Genomic DNA, 21,859 nt, shown 5'->3' on the forward strand with positions numbered 1-21,859 from the left:
GACAGAGGAAATGCAGCAACTGGTGTTTATGTCTGACCACAGATCTGATGTATCCCAGTTAGATGTCATCGTGCGCCTCTCTGCTCCAAACTGGTTTGGCTCAGACCACGATCCCTCCTGAGGAAATGAAAAGATCACTGCAGAGAGAGAGGAGATTTCCTGCGGTGGAGGAATTCCTTCACTTTCCTGTCGCTGCTTTCTTCCGCAGGAGCTCTGCAAATCTAGAAGATTCACATTCCTGTGTTTGCACCTCTGACAGATTACGTTGGGCTGTAACCTGTGCTGAGCCACACAGGCTGTGTCCCCGGTCCACTGGGGGTTTGAGCTCTGCACGGGGGTATCTGGGAACTAATTGCAAATATTTGAATTAGCGATAAATACACTGGTATCTGCTTCACTTTCCTCCAGGGATTTAGACGTGTTTACGGGATTTAAAAGAGCAAACCACTGTAAACCACCCAGACTCTGTCACTCCCACTTGTGGCAACATCACAGTCAGCGGTGCATAAACAAATCCAAGAAAGTGAAATGTAGACTTTAACAAACGTGTTTGAACAGCCGTGCAAACACACACTCGCACGCCCCCCGACATGATGAAATCCTCAATAAAAATGTTCATTCTGATGACTCACCGAGAGGGCTGATTCTATGAAAACCGGAAAAGGAGAATTTGGTTCATTAGCAACATGTAACATAAATAAATCTTGGTGAGTGAATCGCGGAGGGCCCCTTGTGCCACAGCATGTGTGCAGCTTCTGCTCTGAAGGAGATGTTTGATCCACAGCCAGGAGACTGGAGATGTGATGACTGATCCTTCTGTTTACTAGCTGTTTCCTGTGGACTTTGAAAATTTAACCAAACTTGATCTGGAGTTGCTCCTTTGGTAATTCTCTCTTAGTAGTTCTTGCAAACATGCTGCCTATATGCAAGGTCTTCCTCTCGTTGTTTTCCATCACTTCATTGACACAAATCATAGTGTTTTCCTCCGTTATCTGGATGTTTGTCCCCTCGCTCAATCCAAACACATCCAAATTTTCCAGGAACCTTGAAGCCGACTGGTGTCGTCACACATGACCTGCGGATAAAGTCTGGACCCGACTCTCCGCACTTAACCCGCAGTTTGCCTTTCAAACATGCACAATGCAGTGAGAGATTCTCTGCCTTCACAACAGCAACAAATCCTCCAAGGTGGAGCAGCCGGGTGCAGCAGGATGAGGCTGGAGGTGATGTATTAAAGCAGAGATCACATGATTCTGTTTACAGCACATTGACACCGGTGTCAGCTCTTATCACCACAAACTCTTCTGACATCTTTGTCTGTGTCTTCCACGTGTGTGTGGCTCCACTTTTTCACCCAGAGACATTTGTTTGGTTTTTAGGGTTTTTTTCTTCATTTTTTTTGCATCTGTTGTAGGTTAGAGGCATCATCAGCCCCCCCACTCACTCGCATTGAACCCACTTACTTTGCACCAACATCAGATTCTGCTGACTTATTCTAGGGGGCCAGTTGGGGAAAGTCTGCAGATAATCCGGAGGCTCTCACGCAGACATCTTCGTTCACCCATGCACCGCCTCAGGAGAACGTGCAGAGAATCTCCGGAGATCAGTGCATGTCTGAAAGCAGCTGGTTTAACCTCTCATGAGATTTACTTTGCGAAATCTATTTGACACAACACTTGTTTTTTTGCTGCAATTGCCCATTCATAAATCCATTACAGGGCAAAAAGACTTATATGACAGAGGGAAAGAAAGGCGTCTCTATGGGAATCCAGTCTTTTACGAGTCTCCTACTACACAGCGAGGACATAAAAGCGCCGCAGAAAGACTTGTGAGGAAGGCAGTATTTTATCCCTCCGTTCAGGGCTGACATGAAGGGGTTGTGTTAACCACTTGTGCTGGCAGCTTAAAGAGGAAATTAATTGAGTCCATGAATTGAACAGCTTGTGAGTGTGTGTTTGCATGTTACAGAAGGCCTGTGGGTATTTATATCCCCAGACACTTGTGTCTTGCTCGTGCCCTTTCTGCTGTGTGTCCATTGTTTTCAGTCCTCACTTCCATGACAAGTACTCCAAAAAAGAAGTTAGGTCAAAATGTAAAATTTAGGAGCTTGAAGAATTTTTCAGCAAGGTCAGCAGAACGCAGCATGCACAGAAACTGGCTTTATTTGCACGTGCACTAGCCTTGAATGGTTAAAATGAGATAAAATCAGTTCCGTTGCCCCCCCGTGGGTCATTCCTCTTTTGCAGAGCCGTTTGTGTGTGTGTGTGTGTGTGTGTGTGTGTGTGTGTGTGTGTGTGTGTGTGTGTGTGTGTGTGTGTGTGTGTGTGTGTGTGTGTGAGACCCCATGCGTTCAGCAGGAGATCAGAAACAGCAACCTTCTCCTATATCACGTTGACATATACATAGACGTACACTTAGATACATAAAAAAAACCAAGTCCAAGTGCAGATGACGAACCCGTGTGCCTGTTACATGCAGCAGCTCATTAGGACATTTTTGTCTGCCAGTTAAATAAGCCTGTGTGTGTGTGTGCATATGCTATATATATATTGTTTGTGCAGAGGGATGTTTATGTTCAGCAACTAGTTGGACTAGTTCCTCCATGAGATCTCAGGCCAACAATTATGTTTTCACACGTTTATGTACATTAACACCCCCCCACACACACAGGAATGTATGGGCTGGAGGCCGTACATCTGTTGCTGTGTGTGCTCTGTAATCAGGTCATCCAGAGCTACAGATACATGCACACATGGCAGCGTGCATATTCAGACGGGTGTGAGATTGAAAGAAAAACCTGAATAAATAAGAGGAGAAACTAGACGAATGCAGATGTTTCCACACAGGCACGATGTATGGAACAATTCAGCAATGATCCAGTCTGTGGCACAAACACTGAGCAGCTGATTCTGATTTTGTATCAAGATGGCAGGAGGTAGACAGTCAGTGACTTTGAAAGAGTGCTCATTCCCGGGGCACAGATGCAGCATCAGGCACAACAACTGGATTGGCTGGTGTTTCAAGAGGAACAGTGGCTGAAGTGACGTCTGCATTTAGATGAATGTGGCAAAAAATCAGTAAATAGGGTCTGAAACTGTGATTTACAGCTTTGATGACCGTGATGCTTGTGCACTACTTTGATACGTGAGGAGAACAGAAGAGGTTCTCCTCCTCAGGTGACTGACCGTGTCAACGCTGCAGGTGATCAGACTGTGTCAACAATCTGTCAAAAATATACACAGGAAGGTCCACGGGCTCTGTTTCACTTTGATGGGACTGTTGGTGGCAGCATGGTGTGACTCTAAATTCCATTGGCTGTTGTCTAATGATGAATAAGCCTCTGGGGGAAACGGTCCATATTTTGGGTCCCCCCCCCCCCCCCTCGATTGATTAACATTTGTGAGGAAAAGGAAGTGCACAGCTTTACGAGGCGCTTTGCGTCGCGTCTGCCTCCGGTGTGTCCCCGGGGTGAGAGGACGATGGTTTGATGTTACTGCATTGATAAACGTCATGATAATTCAGCCTCTTGTGGCGCCCTCACTGACTTTTGCGCCCTGGGCAACCGCCTATGCCAGGAGCCGCCCCTGCTTTGGGTCCAGGGGACATTTTGGCTTATCCCTATTAACGGCTATCTACATTTGAATGCAGGTAAATTAAAAAAGCTAATTGGGTGTTCCTCTTCTTCCTCTTTTCTACTCCAACTTTTTGCCTGCAGGCAACTGAAGCCTCACTCGAACTGGTCAAACCAGACTCAGACCAGACTCAAACCAGACTCAAACCAGACTCAAACCCGGCTCTAAATTCTTGTCCCTCACCTACAGATGCATTCGTCACATTTTTGCTGTAGTTAAGTTACTTTTTTATTCTATGTGTTGCCTGGTTGCCTGTTTTATTTTGATTCTCACATCTTGTCTTATTTCCTGATCCTCCTGTTCTTATGTGTCACACCAGTGTCTCAATGTCTCCCCTCCTCTTTAAGTATTCAGTCTGCAGGTTTATCTTAGTTTTGTAAGTTTGTCTTGACACCTTTAAGTTCAGCAGCCCTTATGTATGAACTTAGATCCTCTGAGTTATTTTTGCCTTTTGCCTGATTTTGGTTATCTCTGCTAATTCAGATGTTTAGTCTGAATGTGTGTGTGTGAATTCTGAGTCTTTTGCCCCTGACCACTGTTATATATTCACACGGGGCGGCTGTGGATCAGGATAAAGAGCGGGTTGGCCACTAACCAGAAGGTCAGCGGTTTAATCCCAGTCTCCCCATTCCACGTGCCGCAAGACACAACAACTACTTGCCGTGTGTGAGTGACTCACGCTCTCTCACACCTTCACACTCTGTTGGTAGAGATTGGGTTTTGGGTCCTCTTGTCCTTTTAGAAAGACGAGTTAATGTTAATCACTTCAAAGTTGTTCGGAGTCGTTTATCCAATGATGAAACATTTCTATCGTGAGGAGACTGGTGTTTTCCAGGATGGCAATGCCCCCATCTAGGGGTTTGATGGGTATTCATAATCACCAGATCTCACTCCAGTTGAATACCTATATGTGAGATTTCAACACCCTCCACCATCAACCAAATCTGAAATGAGGGAATATCTTCTGGAAGAATTCTGGTCTGTTCATTCCTCCAGTGGAGTTGTGAGACTTGTTCTGGTGGAACGTGGCGGCCAAATAACTTACTCAAACACATCCTTTAGTTTTTTCCTTTAATTTATCACCTTTGCAATATGTCTTGATGCACACACACATAAAAAAGACAGTGTCCAGTTGCTGTTTCTGTTCAGCCCAGTGTTCCACAGGTTTTTTCTTTTCTCACTGAAAGCAAAAATGTCATGCATTAACATTACGTAAGCACTTATGCAGTGCCCACATGTGGTCATGGTTTATCTGTATGTTATGAGTGGAATGCAGCAGAGCAGAAGCATGAATGAGTCCTATGTTCGGTTCATGAAGACAGATGGTCATGCTGGTGTAAAATGGAGGCTCAGGTCACTGTGTGTGCAGCAGTCAGCAGTAACAGTCTGACCAGACTTTCTCAACTCACTCATGTCCTCACTCGGGAGAAAGAAGAGATTTCATAACTGTTGCATTACAAATGTTTCAGGAGAAACAGTCTGATTGGCAGCGGAGAGAAAAAGCTGCACACAAAGAACTAACCAAGTCCTTCGATAATGTTGATTCAGATCCCTGTTGACCCCCCTGATAAAATAAGTTAAATTATTGTGCACCCTGATAAACTACAAAATGCACACCTTCACGACCCCCCGTTTGGATTATTGCATTTCCCTCCTCAGCTGTCTGAGCCAACAGTTAAAAATGACGCCTCGTCCCAAACACGGCCAGACTTCTCAACAAATCTGCTAAAAGAGAGTGTGTTACTCCAATTTTGTGTTCTCTTAATTTGCATCATCAAACTTTTAAGATTTTAGGATTGTGTTGCTGACTTTTAAAGCCAATTCTGGACTTGCACCAGGCTGAGGACCAGAGGAGAGCGGGCCTTTACAGTTAGAACAATCAGGAGAGACTCCTCTTTTGAATTGATCATTTAACCTTTTATTTCTAATGCTGTGTGTTCTTCAATATGCTTTTTAACCTTTTCCTGTTGTTTGACTTGAATTTTTCATTTCTAACTTGCAAAGCACCATTTAACTGTGTTTTGAAAGGTGCTTCATACATTTTATATATTATCAAACTATGTCATTATTCAAACAATCTAATGTTGGTTGACTCTCCACTTGTTTCTCTCCCTGATGAGGTCTTGGAACGTGCAGACTCAGCCTGAATCCGATCTGATCTTTGTTCTCTTTCCATCTGTCTGGGTGAAATGTTTTAGAGACTCGGTTTGCGTCACGATGTTCTGCAGATACGATTGTGACAAACCTGTTCTTACAAAAGAGCTCATCAAACCAACAGTAGACTGCAACCAGAAGGGAAGGAAATAAGGAATGAAAGATTTGCCTCCTCGTCCATGTTGCCCTGTTGTTACTTGTCATCCTAGCTGTTTATGGTTTTGCCCAAATTCTTTTGAAACCCTGATATTAAATCTGCTTTAGGTGTGACAATAACATACTCATAAATTCTTGAAATTTCTCACATTCAAAGTACTCACCTTCTCCATAATTAGATCCATAAAAGAGCCACAGATTGTATCAGTCAATGTGTTTGAAGATGAAAGAAATCTTCTTGTGGGATTGAAAGGTGTGAGCTTGCCATATTTCTGTAATCTGCTTCTCATCTCCACTCGAGGTTATAGACAGTAGCCTGTGCATAACACACCTTAATTTCTGACAAAGGTGCATTCGGGGTGAAGTGGGTGTTGTGTGAGATTTAATATAACAGGCAACATCTCTGGGTCTGTAACTTCAAAATGTGTTGTGTTTCATGTGTATCTTTTGATTCTGACAGTGTTATAGGATTATAATGCAAAACCAGTGGAGAATTCTTCAAAGGTTCAGTGTGTGGGATTTAGTGACATCTAGTGGTGAAGCTGCATTACAGAAGTAAGTGGAAACATCTCACCTCACTCTCCTATTCCATTTGTGTGAGCTTCAGGTGACGTAGTAATGTTTGTCCATTCTGGGCTACTGTAGAAATATGGGGGTGCAACATGGCAGCCTGCATTGAATAGGTCCTACTCAGTGGATAACACAGTCTCAGTCGAAGTACATCAAAACATGACAATTCTTAGATTCAGGTGATTCTAAACTAATATCATTTTTTTTTTGACTGACAGGTCCCCAAATTATTACACACCGGCCCTTTAAAGAAACTCAAAAGAAAAGACTTGAAAACAGATTGGACTTTGCTTTTTTTTCACTTCCAGTTTTTAAATGAGTGCTTTAGTCTTCAACTGGGAAAAATGCATGAAAACATTACATCTTTCTGTTCATACTGTCTACATGGATCTACCTCTGTCTCTGCATATGACCCGGGACACTGCAGACCTTCTCTCTGCTGCAGGTCAGGCTGCTATTCTGAGCTTCACCCCTGCTGAAACATAATAAGGATGTTGTTTCAGCTTTGTTTTCTCCCAGCTCCGAGTGAGGAGGCTCCTGGTGGATTCACCTGTGGTGGTCTCAGGGCAGCAGCACAAGAGGAGCATAAGCACATGAGCGTACAATCGAATGAAAACATTGCAACACAAATGTACAAGTCCGACTGAGCTTCCCTGCTGCAGCGTCACACACGCACCGCCACCAAATTCAGAAAACAAGCAAAGCAATGTTTACATACAGTAAGATCATGAAATAAGAGAGAACCTGAATGTAAAATGCAGATTACAGCAAAATTCTTTACAGCTTGTAAAGTCAGTAGCCTTTAAAAATAGACACAACCTAAATATCAGACCCAGCTTTTCACTGACAATTAAACTCACAATTCAAAAGTTAATAAACTGAAATTGATAATTGACACTACAATGATGCATCCTGCAGATTCAGTCTGATTTCAAAATGCATTCTTTACTCATTGTAGAAACCTTTTGTGAAATACATGGCTTCAGGAAGTATTCAGGCCCCTTCACAATGTAATGTGTTGCAGATCCCCCCCCCCCCCCCCCCCTATGTGGTTCTCCGAAAGCAGGAAATTCCTACAAGAAAACCTGGACCAGAGGCCACGTGACCGGGGACTGTGGGGACGGTTCACCTTTCAGCACAACGGTGACCCCGAGCGTCCAGCTAAGAGTGGAGTAGTTTGGGGTCAAGTCTCTGGAGCGGCCCAGTCAAAGCCCCAGACAAGATAATTGGATAGATTTGAAGAAGTCTGATCAGTAACTCCCCACCCATTCAAACCAAGCCTGAGAGGATCTGTCAGGAAGAATCTGATAAACTGCCCTCCCCCAGGTTTGCAAAGCTAGTAAAGAGAAAATATCCTCTACTAATCCAAAGAGCCAAACAGACAAAGATCTCACACAATTAAAAACAGATCACAGGCAGCACACAACTACAATAAACTCAGGGCAAGTTAAACTTAAGATCATGTCTCCTGTGGTAAAACATCGGAGCTATTTTCAGCTGCGGACAAATGGTTTGTTTCTAATAGATGTAGATATGCAGAAAGTAAGAAAGAGGACAGAGACACTTCTCATACACAGACCTGAGAATAGAGAATACAAACGCAGGTTTAGTGGAGGAATCTGTCCCAGAATGTGGATAAATGATGTCGCACAGCGTGGGGGGACATGGAGGTTCAGCGGTGTGTGTTTCTCCACCTCAAACCCTTTGTGCTCGTCTCCCCAGTGGTTCACGCCATGTTGATTTAAGCTGTTCCTTCTCCATCTGGCTATTTAAGAAGCGTTCAAAATAATTTGGGGTGAGAGGATGAAAAAGGAAAACCAGCCGCGGGGAGCCTGGTTCGTGTCTGATTTTATTCCCCAACAGCCTCTCACCCACAAGTCATGTCTGATATGTCTGTTTTCCTTTGGGGGGTTTCTGTTATTCCTGTCCACAGGGAAGCAAGAATGTTTATCTGCAGATTCACCGACTCTCTTTCACCCAGTCATCACACTGGCTTGTAATATTGTGTTTACTCTCAATGCTGATTCTACAGTTGCATTGAATTAATCGGCTCAATTGTGTCCATTTAATAGGATCAACTGAATGAAAAGATCAGTTTCAACTTGTATTCGTGATTATATGACACCCTCTAGTGGAAATAGAAAAATAACAGGGAAATGTGGACTGGTTTCGTGAACTACTTGTCTTGCCTTCTTCACATGTTTTCATGTAAAACAGATATAGACTGATGGGTGGGGATGATTTCAGTGACGATGGCAACATCGCAAACTGCCGAATGCAGACATTGGTTTGTTATGATCACAGGTCAGCAGTATTGCTGAAAAATACATATATCGAAATTGCAAGATTTGTTCAGAACTTTACAGGTACAAGATAAGTAAACATAAATTTGTGTGTAACATAGTGGGAAAACAGTAAAGAAAGAAAGTACCAGGGCCAGGTACACAGCAGGATCAAGGAAGCTGCATTTTAAAGAAATATATATTTTGGTTCAACATAATATAAAAAAGATTGACTACAAAATGTTTTAATAATATTGACTAAGTCTTCATTAGTGAAAAATAACCCTTGCAGTGGTGGTTGGATGGTTATACATGGTCTGATGTTGAGCAATTCCCCAGAAATATGATCCCAAGTGTGTCATCCACAAAATGTAATGAAGCCTGATCTGCATTCTTGGTCTAACAAAAAAAACTCCCCTTGGAAGGATCTTGGTGCAAGTTACAAATACGACAATTAAGTTAAAAGGATTATTTTTTGTGATATTTCGTTAAAAGCCATATCGGCAGCTCATTATTTATCCAAAAGTGACAAGAGAACTCGTATCTTGATTTACAGAAGTTATATCCACAATCATCTAAAACACTTCCAGTTGAAAATGAATATACAGTCTGAAATTAAAAAAAAAAAGAAAATATTAGGGAGAACACTGAGGTGCGCAGAGAGGGAATGACTGGGTACTAACCAGTTCATCCACTGGTTTTATTAATGCAACAACCAGCTTCTCGTCTCATTTCTTCAGTATGAGCTGGAGGTAAAAAAAAAACATGTGCAATGAATCCATTTTCACTGGGTGACACTACTTGTCATTTGGAGAAGTTTATGCAGCAGTATGATGCCAAGAAGATACACTATGTGACACTAGAACAAGGTTTACAAAGGTTTCGTTGTGACGTAACATTGAGTTCAAAGAGCGACAACGGATGCATGACCCAAGAAATTCTTGTAACTAACTTATGCAGTATAGTGTTAAAAGTGTTGTAAATTTCAATCAGATGCTTCAGTGCATAACACAACCTCTGTGAATTCAGATTTGTTCTGATATATATGAGCAAATATGCTCTGAAAGGCATTTGTTTTATTAGCAACACAAATACGAACAATCTTTAACTGTTTAAAGATTGCCGGCTATTTCAACCTGTGAATTTAACTTGACTTTATAATAAACAAACAGAGGGAACAAGAAAACTAAACTTTATGAACAAAATCTAAAAACAGATTTTAGTTACAGAAAACTTGTGCTGCAACACCACAATTCAGTTAAATTGAGATTTTAATCACAGTTCAAGGGGATGTACTACCATTATCTGATAATCATACTAATCAAACGCTATGTACAAGAATGCAGTGATTGAAATATAAAAAAGTAAGCTTGGATAATCAGAGTGAGTCATTTAATTTAAAAACATTTTCTTCAGCAGGGAGATCTTATCGTCCATTTGTTTTAAAAAGACAAAAATGTCTAAATGAGACCTAAGCTCTGAACTGCAACAAAAATTCATTTAATGAGAACGAAAAGCTTAAAAAATGTTCCTGATGTAAACTGGGATAAAGATGGGAAACTGATGATGTCCATCGATTTACATGTGTATTAAACATCTGCACTGAAAATGTAGCTTTGATGTGAACAAACAAGGTAGGATGGACTGAACCATAAATACAAAGCAGAAAATCACTAAGTCACAAAAAAATGGGGAACCAACAAGAAAGATAAAGGATTCCATCAAATGTGGATTGGAATTGTGACAAAAAAAAAAAAGAGCAAAGAAATCACGTTTAAGACAAAACATTTACAAAAACAAGATGGCCGCGTCCTCCATGACGTGATCTCATGAAAGAGTCCAACTAGTGTCTTCAGATAGACACATCAGTAGCGTCGACCAAAAGCTCCACCCTGCAGCCCGCTGCCCTGCATCAGCTGGTTCTGTCGGTTCAGAGCTCCAGAGAGAGACTGAGATGTTCCTGTGTTGATGTAACCTCCACGGCTGGTGAGACAAAACAGAGGCAAAGATCAACATCGGTTTAACAAACTGTGCTGGCCAATTCGGTGACGCCTTCAAAGACAAACAAGCTCATATCAACAAGAGATGTTCCAATACCAGCATCCGCAACAGTGCCTAAAATGTCAGGGCGGGAATTGGCGAGTACGTGAATCTATGCATGGATCTGTTACCACGTCTTTTATGTATATATGTTTCAGCCAGATAAAACTGCAGTTTTCTTTTTCCTGGAAATCACTTCTTCTTCATTGCTTCAAAACAACAGTAGCGCTGTACGGCCACTGGCAAATGCTGTTGTAGAGCAGTGAATAAGTGATTTCCAGAAGTGTAGCGTTAGCCAGACTTATCAGCAAATTGGAAACTTTTCAAGCTTCAACGAGTAAAACTGCAACTCTACCATCTGCCTTCAGTTTCAAGGAATGATACTAGTCTTGCCACTCGCAACACGAGCAATAGGTCATACAACAATGATATCAATCGTCACTTACATACTGGGTAGCGGTACTGTTAAAGTACATCATAAAGGTTGATATTTCTAAAATGCACTGGTAGCAGATCGATGCTCAGTGTCGGCCAATAAGCAAAGACCTGGGATCAGACTTGGTACCAGGAAGGGGAAAATGGTATCGGAACATCTCGTATATCAACAATGAGTGGGCGGATATCACTACGCACCCTGCAATCCCTCCACTCCCTCCACGTGCAACGTGGCTCTGGCCTGGAATAGCACCGTCTCTACCTGGAATTGAAAAGCAAAACATCAGGACCACAACAGTTAAACATGTAGACTGTCACTAAGCAAAATACAATCTATACATAATTTTTCTGCATTCATCTGCACTTCAATTCAAGTGGACTTAACAAGGTAAATCACTATATTACAAAGCACAGAGCAGTCAGTGTATATAGCTGTATCGTCATTAAAGACACAATATAGCACAAGTATTCATACTTTGCCATGTTCTGTCTCCTTCCATCTTCCGTCCAGATTCCCAGTCTCGACCTCCTTCCCTAAAAACAAAAAAAAACAACAAATATCTTTTACATTTGTTTCCCACTCTTTCAGTAAACATTTCTACATCTGCCTCTTAAATATGGCTTAAACTGAAGAAGGGCAGCTCACCTGGGGTTCATGCGCTTGTCGTATCCTCCAGTCCAGGGCTCTCGGCCCTCTCTGCCATGTCTCTCTGACCTGTCTGAGAAGTTCTGTAAGAGATGAGACAGAATTCAAGGTGTCAAAGATAGGCCTGTCGCGATATGCAATAAATCAATTAATTGCGCGATAAATTAAAATGAGCGATAATTTTTTGCCGGCTGCAATAAATTCAGGGATTAAAGTTTTCCGTCGCTATGACGGATGTCCGTCAACTCCGCTCGCATAAGGCTAAAAATGAGATCGATGCAGATCCCATCCGGCAGTCGGCCGCGGCTGCCGGTGGACAGACTCTTGTCTCCGCGCTGCCCGCGCCCCGCGTGCGTCAGGGCTCCCGTGCAGGTGTGGGAGGATCTCCTCGCGAGCCCTCTCCCAAGCGCTGGCTGGCCCCCGCCGGGCGCATTTCCTCCGTGGTGCGCCGCGACAGCTCCGGGTCGGCTTGGAAAGGCTCGGGGCGGGAGGAACGGAGACCACGGCGAGAAAGGTTTCACAAAAGCGTTCGGGGGGACGAAGGCGGGCGGAAGCCTGCCTGCGACAGCCCCAGCCGCGGAGACACGGGGGTCTCCGAGCGGTCTGACACAGGGGTCTCCGCGGAGACACGGGGTCTCAATTGGCTCAGGCACCGGAGTCACGAGTCAGAGTGTGTCTGTTTTGTATTTATTTTTATTTATTTAAGTATAGTGTAAACTTTTGTTAACAGTTCATATATTATTCATAGTTTTAAGTTAAAAAGTTTTTGTATTTATTTATATTTATAATCTACTTTAAACAGTTCATATATTTGGCAATAAAAAAGTCTTTCTTAAATGTCTTCCAGATGTCCAGTTACAGTGTTCTTTAAAAATAAAAGTTTATTGATCTTCGAAAGGGTGTACTTGCATTATTATGCCATTATCATTATATAAGTTGAAAATGGTGTCAAAACGGCAATATTATCGCTTATCGCAATATTTTCTGGGGCAATTAATCGCACAGAAAAATGTGTTATCGTGACAGGCCTAGTCAAAGATTCATGTTTTACTGTTTTTCGAGTAGCTGCACACCACTGAAGTTTGTGTCAGTTACACACCAAGCCGATGACAGCTTCTCTTACCTGACCATCTCGGTCTGCACCTACGCCACGAGTGTTATCTCGCCTGTCCAGCATCATGTCATCCTGGTACCGGCCGCGGTCTCGGTGGTCAAAGTCCTGGTAACGTTCAGGTCGTCCAAAGTCTGAGCGGCCGCCTCGGTCATCCAAGGCTATGCGCTTCTCAGGCCAATCGTCCTTCCTGAAATATAGAAGAAAAATATATCAGTGTCATCTTACCATAGATTAAGAAGTTGAGTGAAATAAAACTCAGTTAAAGCAATAAGTTAATTCGTCAATCATACGGAGCAGCATCACAAAACCACCCGGTCAGTTATTATTTACCTGTTGTCCATGTCATACGGCCTCTTAGCGGGGCGTCGGTCCTGCTCATAACGCAACTGGTCCTGCTGCCGTTTCAGCTCCTCTCGCTCCCTGAGGATCCGTTCCTGCTCACGTCGCCGCTCGTATTCTATACGAAGCCTTTCACGCTCAAGGAACTGACGCTCCATACGGTCTGCATCAAGGCGCTGCCTCTCAGTCTGGGAATAAGATATTCATCATTACTATCAGCAGCTCTTACATCATATATACATTAAAAAAACTACATCTTGGAGAATAAGAAATTCGACAAATTGGAATTATTAAATCTTTTAACTTTCTAATTGTAAAAAAGTGTATATTTTTAAAAACTAAGATTCGAATCCAAAGAGTATAATGCAAGAAGAGTATTTATTTTTTTTTATTACCTCAAGCCAGTGTCTCTTCCGCAGCAGGTGTTTTCTCTCCTCTCTCTCCCTGAACAGACGGATTCGCTCACGCTCACGATCCGGGCGGTTGTCACGATCACGGTCACTGAAAGTCAACAGCGAAGAATAATGTCCGTTAATTGAGTTACTAAAATAGTAACTATAGAAAAGGTCCAGTAGAGAATCATACTGATCATACCTAACTCCCTAAACATTTACAGAAAAAAAAGCAACTTCTGTAAAAAACGATATTTCACTGGGGCAACCACAAAATAACAATTTCAACAAGTAAAACAAAAACCCTTCCTTAATTCTGATTGACCAGATCAAAGTAGAATGAGATTATCGTTTCCAGATGAATTGTTTGCTCCTTACGTGAATCTGCGTCTCTCCACCTCCCGGACCTCCCTCTCCCGCTGTCTCTGTCGCTCCCTCTCCCGCTGCTCCTTGATCTGGTCAAATGACAAGATGTCTTTCTTTTCTTTGCTGGGTGACTTACGGTCACGACTCTTTGAGCTCTGGAGAAAGAAGAGAGGGAAACAGAGGATGGAAGAACATGGTAAGTTGAAGGCTGATTACATAAGACCACTGTTACATATTGTATATTACACTAAGCGTCCAATCTGTGGTAAATCAGATGTAGCAGTTATGGGTTTATATTTTCACTTACTCGCTCTTTGCTTTTGGTTTTGACACTGATGACGGGTTCTCCCTTGGACTTGTCCATAACTACAGTCCTCTCATTTCGCCCTGTGAAAAACAAATAGAGTTAATATCATTGGTAAATGAGGAAAGAATTCATGGTTTTGAGGCGCAACTTTTTCCAGCGTCAACTTCTCACCTTTGCCATCTTTTCCTTCTCCCTCAGATTTCTCATCCTTTCCATCAGACCTACAAAATATATTTACAGTATAAGCTCCTATCACTATTACAATGACAAACATTATAAAATCAACAATCTGGAGTTCAGTGACTGGTTTTTCTTTTCTCAATACAGTTGACAGAACTTCCACTCCTGATTTGTAAACGCTCAGGAACTCTTAACTGCTAAGGTTACAGCAGGGTAGGGCTGGGCGATATAACTTCGAATCAATATCATGATTATTTCAAAGTTTTACCTCAATTAAGATTAATAAACGATTATTTTATTTGCGCGCAAAAGCTTGGACTTTTGTCTCCAATGTGTTAAAATACGTGTCTTAAACGCAAAAGCGAATCAAACAAACACAAAGTAAACTTTAGTACAGTTCAGATAAGGGTTGGGCTGCTGGACGATGCCACCCGAAGCTGAAGAAGTAGGCACCGAAGATATTCTAAGGATCGCATCAAAATACTGCTGAGTCATTTTTAGTGTCAGACTGTTGTGAAGGGTCTTACTTGGAGTCGGTGGACTGTCTCCTGTCTTTCTTGACGTCATTCTTGTCTGCTGGCTTTTTCCCCGCTGGCTCATTTTTAGCCTTCAGTGTTTAAACAGAAACAGGTTTAACCATTAGAGTCAAATCGACAGGTTCAATTTCACCAACCAAACAATGAAAAACGAACAATAACGACCATTTTATAAGTATCAGATTAATAGGAAACATTTTAAGAAGTTCAAATTCAATAAATAAATGAATTAAGGGAAACTTGTGTTCTGATATTAGCTGTCCCAAATATAATAATTTATCTTATTCTTTTTGTTTAACCAAAAGTTTATTGTTGTTAATATATATTTAATAACAGTAACTTTTTATTGTCCTCTTTTCTATTATTGATTGCTTTGTGAGGTATTAGCCTGTAGAATATGATAAATGCAGCCCATCTGGACGGGACTTGAGTTATTAGAAAAACAGCCTCAAAAGCAAACGTCCTGCCTCAACACTCACCCGCTCCACAGAAATCATCTTTCCATGCAACTCATTTCTGTGAAGGTGGCTGATGCACGTGGTGGCCTCCTCTGGGGTGGACATGGTGACGAAGCCATAGCAGCGAGCCCCGGGGCTTTTGGCGTTAGTCACCACCTTAGCTCCAACAACCTTCAAGGTGGAGAGATATGAGAGGGAATGCAATGAAAGGTGAGGAAGAGGTGAACACATTTAAATTTACATGCACGACATTTACAAATTCAAACCCTGGTGACAATGGTTAGATAACTCACCTTGCCATATTTGCTGAATAGTGTCTTCAGATCAGTTGCTCTGGTAGTGGAAGAGAGACCGCTAACCCACAGATTTCTACCGCTGCTTGCTGCAGCACCACTTCCAGGAGCTGCACATACACACAATAAGTCAATATGCACACGTTCAATAATATGAATGACCAGAATAGGACAGAAACCCCATGACTCACTCACCATTTTCATCTTTTGACTCAGTCTTACCATCTTTTTCCTCAGAGCTAAAGACAAAGAAAAAAAACATGAAAATGCAGGACATGAGGGCACCTGGGATCTCCTCACACAAATGTACTGTGTTTAATGATTTATCAAAATAATTGACAGTGATCAGCCCATTATGTACCTTAGTGCGTGCTTTAACAGTGAATAAATATACCTTATGAAAATCCCAATTCGTTGCGCCTACAGGGTAATAAAGTGGTAACAGGGTGCACAGAGCTCGAGGCACGACAAATGAAAACAAGACAAAAGACAAAATGCAAAGAACATTTTACCTCCAAAAGATCATCCAATTGTTTCTAGCACAAAGGAGCCAATGCAACAGAGATAGCCATTTTGGTTTCTAGTAGACAGAAAGCAACAAACCTCTTTTTCTGATCATCGCCCTCTACAGAAGAGGACTCTTTCACTGTCGAGGCTGAGTCCGCAGCGGCTTTCTCTTCTTCTGTCTTCTCATCCTCCTCACCCTTCTTAGACCCAATTTCTGAATCAACAGTTTCACCCAGAGCGCCCTGTTCGCTTACACTAACAGCCTGCGAGCTTATGTTTTCAGCGTCCATGGTCTCTTCTGGGACATTTAGGGCGTCCCCAACCTCTTTGGTGTCAGCCTCCACAACATCCCGGTCGCTCTCCACATCTCCAGAGGCGGCTTTGTCGGACTTGGAACCAGTATCGGACACACTGTCTTCCCCTCCGGCGGTGGCGGCTTGCTCTTCTTCAGGGCTCGTCTCGTCGCTCTGGTGGCGATCTTCGATAAGCGGCTCAGATAAACAAGACCCGGCTACTTTGTCATTTTCTACGGATTTAACAGGAATAGAATGGCACAGAGTTTAATCACTTCTGAAACACAGGAATGGTTAACGAGGAACTGGCAAGGCCTGGATTAGGAACGTCATGACCACTGTCCTGTGCTCTTAGAACTATGTATTAAAACCATGGTGTAGACCCTGACGAGAGACTGGAGGAGAACCCAAAGGCTGGGGGACAACCAAGCAACTAGTGCGGCTAACACTCAAGTTGAACCACTTCACTTTGTTCACCTGATCCAAAGCAGACAGAGTTCAGTGCTGAGGGGAGCCACAAGATCAGCAGAGCAGCGATAGAGGCTCAATGTAGTCCATCTTCTTTCAGCCTTTGAATTTCCAAGTGTCCATTCATATTAACCAGAACTTCAGCTCAAGTCCAGCATATTCACATCCAGCTGATTTCTGAGTCAGTGTCTTTAAAAAGATGCAAAAGCCGATGAGTCTTGATCAATCTTCTTAGTCTTGGTCTTCATGTGGCAACCTAGAAACACTGCATTCACCTGCATGAGCTCAAACCTCCCCGACCATGAAATGTAATTGCTGTCGATGTGCATCAACTTGTTAACCACTGCTATTTTACTAATTGAAGAACATCACTGGTAACTGGACCAATATTGTGGTGAAATTATGAATTATGGATAATCAATTTCAGCACAAAGCCAGCAACTTCCTTTGGGTTTCCAGTCTCTCTTGCTAATCTAAGTGTTTGCATTCCAAGCTCAACACTTTGCAAAGATGTCTCCATCTTTTCATCAACCACTCTCTAAAGTACCTGTGTCTTCTTTTGCGTCATCTGCATCTGGATCCTGAGACAAAAAAATTAAGAAAAGTCTATATTAAACTGACTGTTTGTGACACTTAGTTTTATATATAACAAGTTTAAAATTATGAAAGAACACACCATATTGATTGATGAGCATGGCATAGGTTCATCCTTGTCCAACACCTCAGACTCGTCCATCTGCTAAATTTCACACAAGCACAGCAACGTTAAAACTTTCTCATCAATAAAATAAAGACGAGTGGCTGAGTTGTTCATCTCGTTTTTACCTCTGGAGCTTTCGCTTCATCGTCTGACTCCAAAGCTTTAATGTCATGTTGTTCATTCATCACTTCATCATCATCATCTCCCTGCAAATATTCGGCTCCATTCTCGTCGTCCTCGGCCGGTATTCCATTGTCGTTCTCCGTCTCATCCAGCACGTTCATGTCGAGGATGTCCATCTCCTGCATGTTCTCTTGATCATCGTGTGAATCCTCCTGACGAAGCAAATGGGACTTCAGAAACTACTAGAAACCATGTGAACTCAATACTGAGAGCCTAACAACTCCACAGTTTCTAAAGAGTGGTACTAATAGTCCAAACACTTACATGTCCATCATGAGAGTCCTCCTCAACCGGGCTGTCTTCTGGTTCATCATTCTCTGGTCTTGTGTCTACAAACAAAATGTTTTAGTCTAAGCAAAGTCTTCATCTGGGTCTTACAGGTCAGTGTTTCCGATAGGGCTGGACAATGTGCCTTAAATGTGTTAAATTTGTTTGTATTTATTGAACGTTGATATCAATAATTATCACTGACTATCACATTTTTATTTCTCTTAAAGTCTCAGTTATGCTCCACTGTGAAGGTTGGGGTTTTAACTCTTCTTTCCGGGCAGAGAATGACAAGCATTTGATAAACAGCTAAATGTTTTACAAATCTGAGGTGGATCAATTAAGTGTTACTCCTCCGCACTGTGATTATGTTTTGCATGGATATAGACAGAGATATATTGAGCCTTTCCCAAATTGCAAGATAATAAAATTACACAGCATTAATTATTGCTACTGTTTTATGCCCAGCCCTAAACAAAACAAATATCACTTAAGGTCAAAGTTAATTGCATTTGCAGAATTATTGAAAGATAAGATTACTCCAATTGTCTGAGTGGAATTAAAGTAAAATGGTCTAAAATCAAATAACTACAGTACATTTGATTTTTGTTAAATACCGGCTGTGGCTCATCTGCTTTTAAGTCTGATCATTTTGAGATAATCAGATTGATATGAATCAATTGCCCAGCCCTAGCTTGGAAATACATTTTGCAGCTGCAGCACATCCATAGGTGATCTGCAGACATTTATTTCTTCTCAAACAGGGATCGCAGGTATTATTACATATTATTCTACAATTCCAGATATCAGATGTTCAAATTTTGCAAAAAGGAAACTGGGAATGTTTCCATAACATATGCATGATCTGCTCAGTCCAGCAAGTGGCAGCTTTAACAGCTGATATGTAAAGAAGATCAATATGATCATATACTAGCTCGGGTCACTGGAGCGACGTGCACATGCAGGAAACCCCAGGAGCAGACAGAGGACTGTCCATGCACAGAGGCTTCCATGAGACGAGGGTCCCATTATGTCCACATTACTAACACAGCGTGAGACATGTTTGTGCAGCATTTGCAGACTTCACCTCTGGCAGCTCGCTTGGGAGCGGCGTTGCTCTTCTTCGGTGCAGAATCCAGAGCCACAATGATCTCATCGGGATTTCCGCCCTCCTCCTCGACGGCCTGTGTATGGAGAGCAACATTGTAAATGGCGAAATGTAGTGTACTAATAAAGGAGAGGTTTAAAACGGAAGCCGGGTCGATTGTGCAACACGCCTTTAGAACCGGAGCTTGCAGCCTTTTGGCGCAGACGTTAGCTAACAGCTAGCGTTAGCATACAGTTTGGGGTGAATGGCGCTCGTATGTTAGCTTAGGGTTACGCTGTTTAAACAGGGTATGGTAACAAAGCGGGCAACGTGCAGGTTAGTGGGGTAACTGGGAGCACTGGTTGAACTGGGGAGCTGTCAGCCCACCTTCTTCAGCCGCTCCGACAGCACGCTCTTGACGCCCGTGGTGTCCTGGTTTCGCTTCTTCAGCTCGGCCTTCAGGTCGATGACTCGCAGCTCGGACAGCCTGCGAACCTCCGGAACCTCCGGGAGCTCCACGTCCGCCGCCGGGTCCGCCATGCTGTCGTCCGTCAGGGGTTCGTCCTCGGCCTCGGGAACAAGGGGGGACTTTAAGTGCTCATACAGCCGCGGATCCGGGGGAAACAGCAGAGGTTGAGAGACGACTGCAAAATGGAGGCCTAGGCCGAGCCGGTGACGTCAGAGCGCAGGCGCAGTGCGGATGCGGCGCATAGGAGCGGAGCACGCAGACATGTGTGACAAGTTGTTTACTCTTGAAATACACCAGTGGTGTACAAAGTACTTGAAAGCCATACTTGAGTAAAAGTACAGATATCTTACCTGAAAGTGACTCCGGTAAAAGTCACCCGTCAGAAAATGACTTGAGTAAAAGTCTTAAAGTAGCTCATATTAAATGTGCCTAAGTATCAAAAGTATCTGGTGTGAAAATGTACTTAAGTATCAAAAGTAAAAGTACAAGTACCAACATTTTATAGTAGGCCTATGACGTCATTTAAAGCTAATATGATCGAACGTGATCGAACGGTTAACATCAAAGATTAGCGACTTCCTGTTGCGTTTTCCGTTACGTTCCGCCATAACGTGTTTTTTGTGGAACAGTTATATATACTTATATATACCAGTTCCACAAAAAACGGAACTGTTGTACTGTTCCTTGAGACACAAAAATGATAAAAAAATTAATACTATATATATATATTATATATCTCAAATAGTAATGGACTAGTGCATCTGAACTTCTAGAGACAACAAAGAATCAACACAACAGAATAAACAAGTGCCTCTTGTGTCTGCCTAAGAACTTTAATAAACCACAATATAACCACTGAAACATTCTGTAAATATCACTAAACATGGAGAGATGCGCGTGTGCCAACCGTCGCTGCTCAAGTAACGAGTCAGTTTTGAGAATGTAAGAAGTAGAAAGTACAGAAATTTGTGTTCAAATGTAACAAGTAAAAGTAAAAAGTCGTCAGGAAAGAAAGTAAAGTACAGATATGTGAAAAATCTACTTAAGTACAGGAACAAGGTATTTGTACTTCGTTACTTCCCACCACTTAAATACACCATACACTTTTAACAGCAAGAACAACAGACAATTTTAACTGAGATGTTTATTTTAATCATTTACTGGATCTGAGCATGCACATACATAAAATAAGTGTCTAAATATAGAAACTAACAAACAAAACCAACACTGTAGTAATACATTAGAATCATGAATCATTTATTTATATTCAGAAAAACACACACAGGTAAATGTTATACATATATTATTGTATTATATTATTACATACAATTTTAACATTATTGGTTAGAGGTGGGTATAGAGGGGTTCGTTTTGGGGAGTAGGAAAGGGATGAGTGGTGAGAGAGTAGGGCGTGTAGGAGGGGAGGAGTAGGGAGTGGGTGGGTTAAGAAGGAATGATGGGTATGAGGTTTCAGGGCAAACGTCTTCTCATTCCTCTTCTCTCTGGAGGATAATCTGTCTCCTGTTTCAGGAGTTCATCTTGGTCCTCCACCTTCACTGTCTCCAGCTGCTCCACCTTTCTCCTCCGCTGTCCAGCTCGGAGGCGAGGCACGACCTGGTAGAAGCTTGTCTTTTCCCGATTTCCTTTTTCACCAGCTCCTCCTTATGTTTGACTTCGTCCTGGAGCTTTGTCTGTTCACCTTTAAGTTTAATAACTTCTTTGTTTTGGTCACGATGAGCTCATCCTTCTTTTTCAGCTCATCTTCAAGCCTCCTCTGTTCGGTCTTGAGCAGGTTGACTTGATTCTTCAGATCCTCCACCTCTCTGCTAGAGCTTGTTTCAGGCTGAGCCGGCTCCTGGTGCAGACGGGTCTCCAGAGTCTCACATTTGGCCTGATACTCAGTGAGCTGGGCCAGGACGTCCACGTATGCTCTGAAGCGAGAACGCCGTTTCTTGGTCTCTTTACGTAAGAGTTCATCTCTGACT

General features: G+C 42.5%; 1 protein-coding gene across 1 annotated transcript; it reads right to left on the reverse strand.

The window, feature by feature from the left end:
* Positions 1 to 9,447: 9,447 nt before the first annotated feature.
* safb (scaffold attachment factor B) lies at positions 9,448 to 20,075 on the reverse strand. The gene is made up of 21 exons (XM_061077575.1): positions 19,793 to 20,075; positions 19,406 to 19,502; positions 18,316 to 18,380; positions 17,994 to 18,203; positions 17,845 to 17,907; positions 17,716 to 17,749; positions 16,504 to 16,933; positions 16,096 to 16,139; positions 15,901 to 16,010; positions 15,629 to 15,778; positions 15,141 to 15,220; positions 14,605 to 14,654; positions 14,434 to 14,513; positions 14,139 to 14,281; positions 13,764 to 13,869; positions 13,360 to 13,556; positions 13,039 to 13,216; positions 11,916 to 11,998; positions 11,745 to 11,803; positions 11,468 to 11,531; positions 9,448 to 10,777 (listed from the first exon to the last, which is right to left on the reverse strand). Exons 1-21 carry the CDS (start codon positions 19,943 to 19,945, stop codon positions 10,660 to 10,662), a joined length of 2,514 nt encoding a protein of 837 aa, XP_060933558.1. The 5' UTR covers positions 19,946 to 20,075; the 3' UTR covers positions 9,448 to 10,659.
* Between the last annotated feature and the right edge of the window lie 1,784 nt (positions 20,076 to 21,859).

This window comes from Limanda limanda, chromosome 9 (assembly GCF_963576545.1).
Source record: "Limanda limanda chromosome 9, fLimLim1.1, whole genome shotgun sequence".
In the NCBI taxonomy this organism is placed as follows: Eukaryota; Metazoa; Chordata; class Actinopteri; order Pleuronectiformes; family Pleuronectidae; genus Limanda; species Limanda limanda.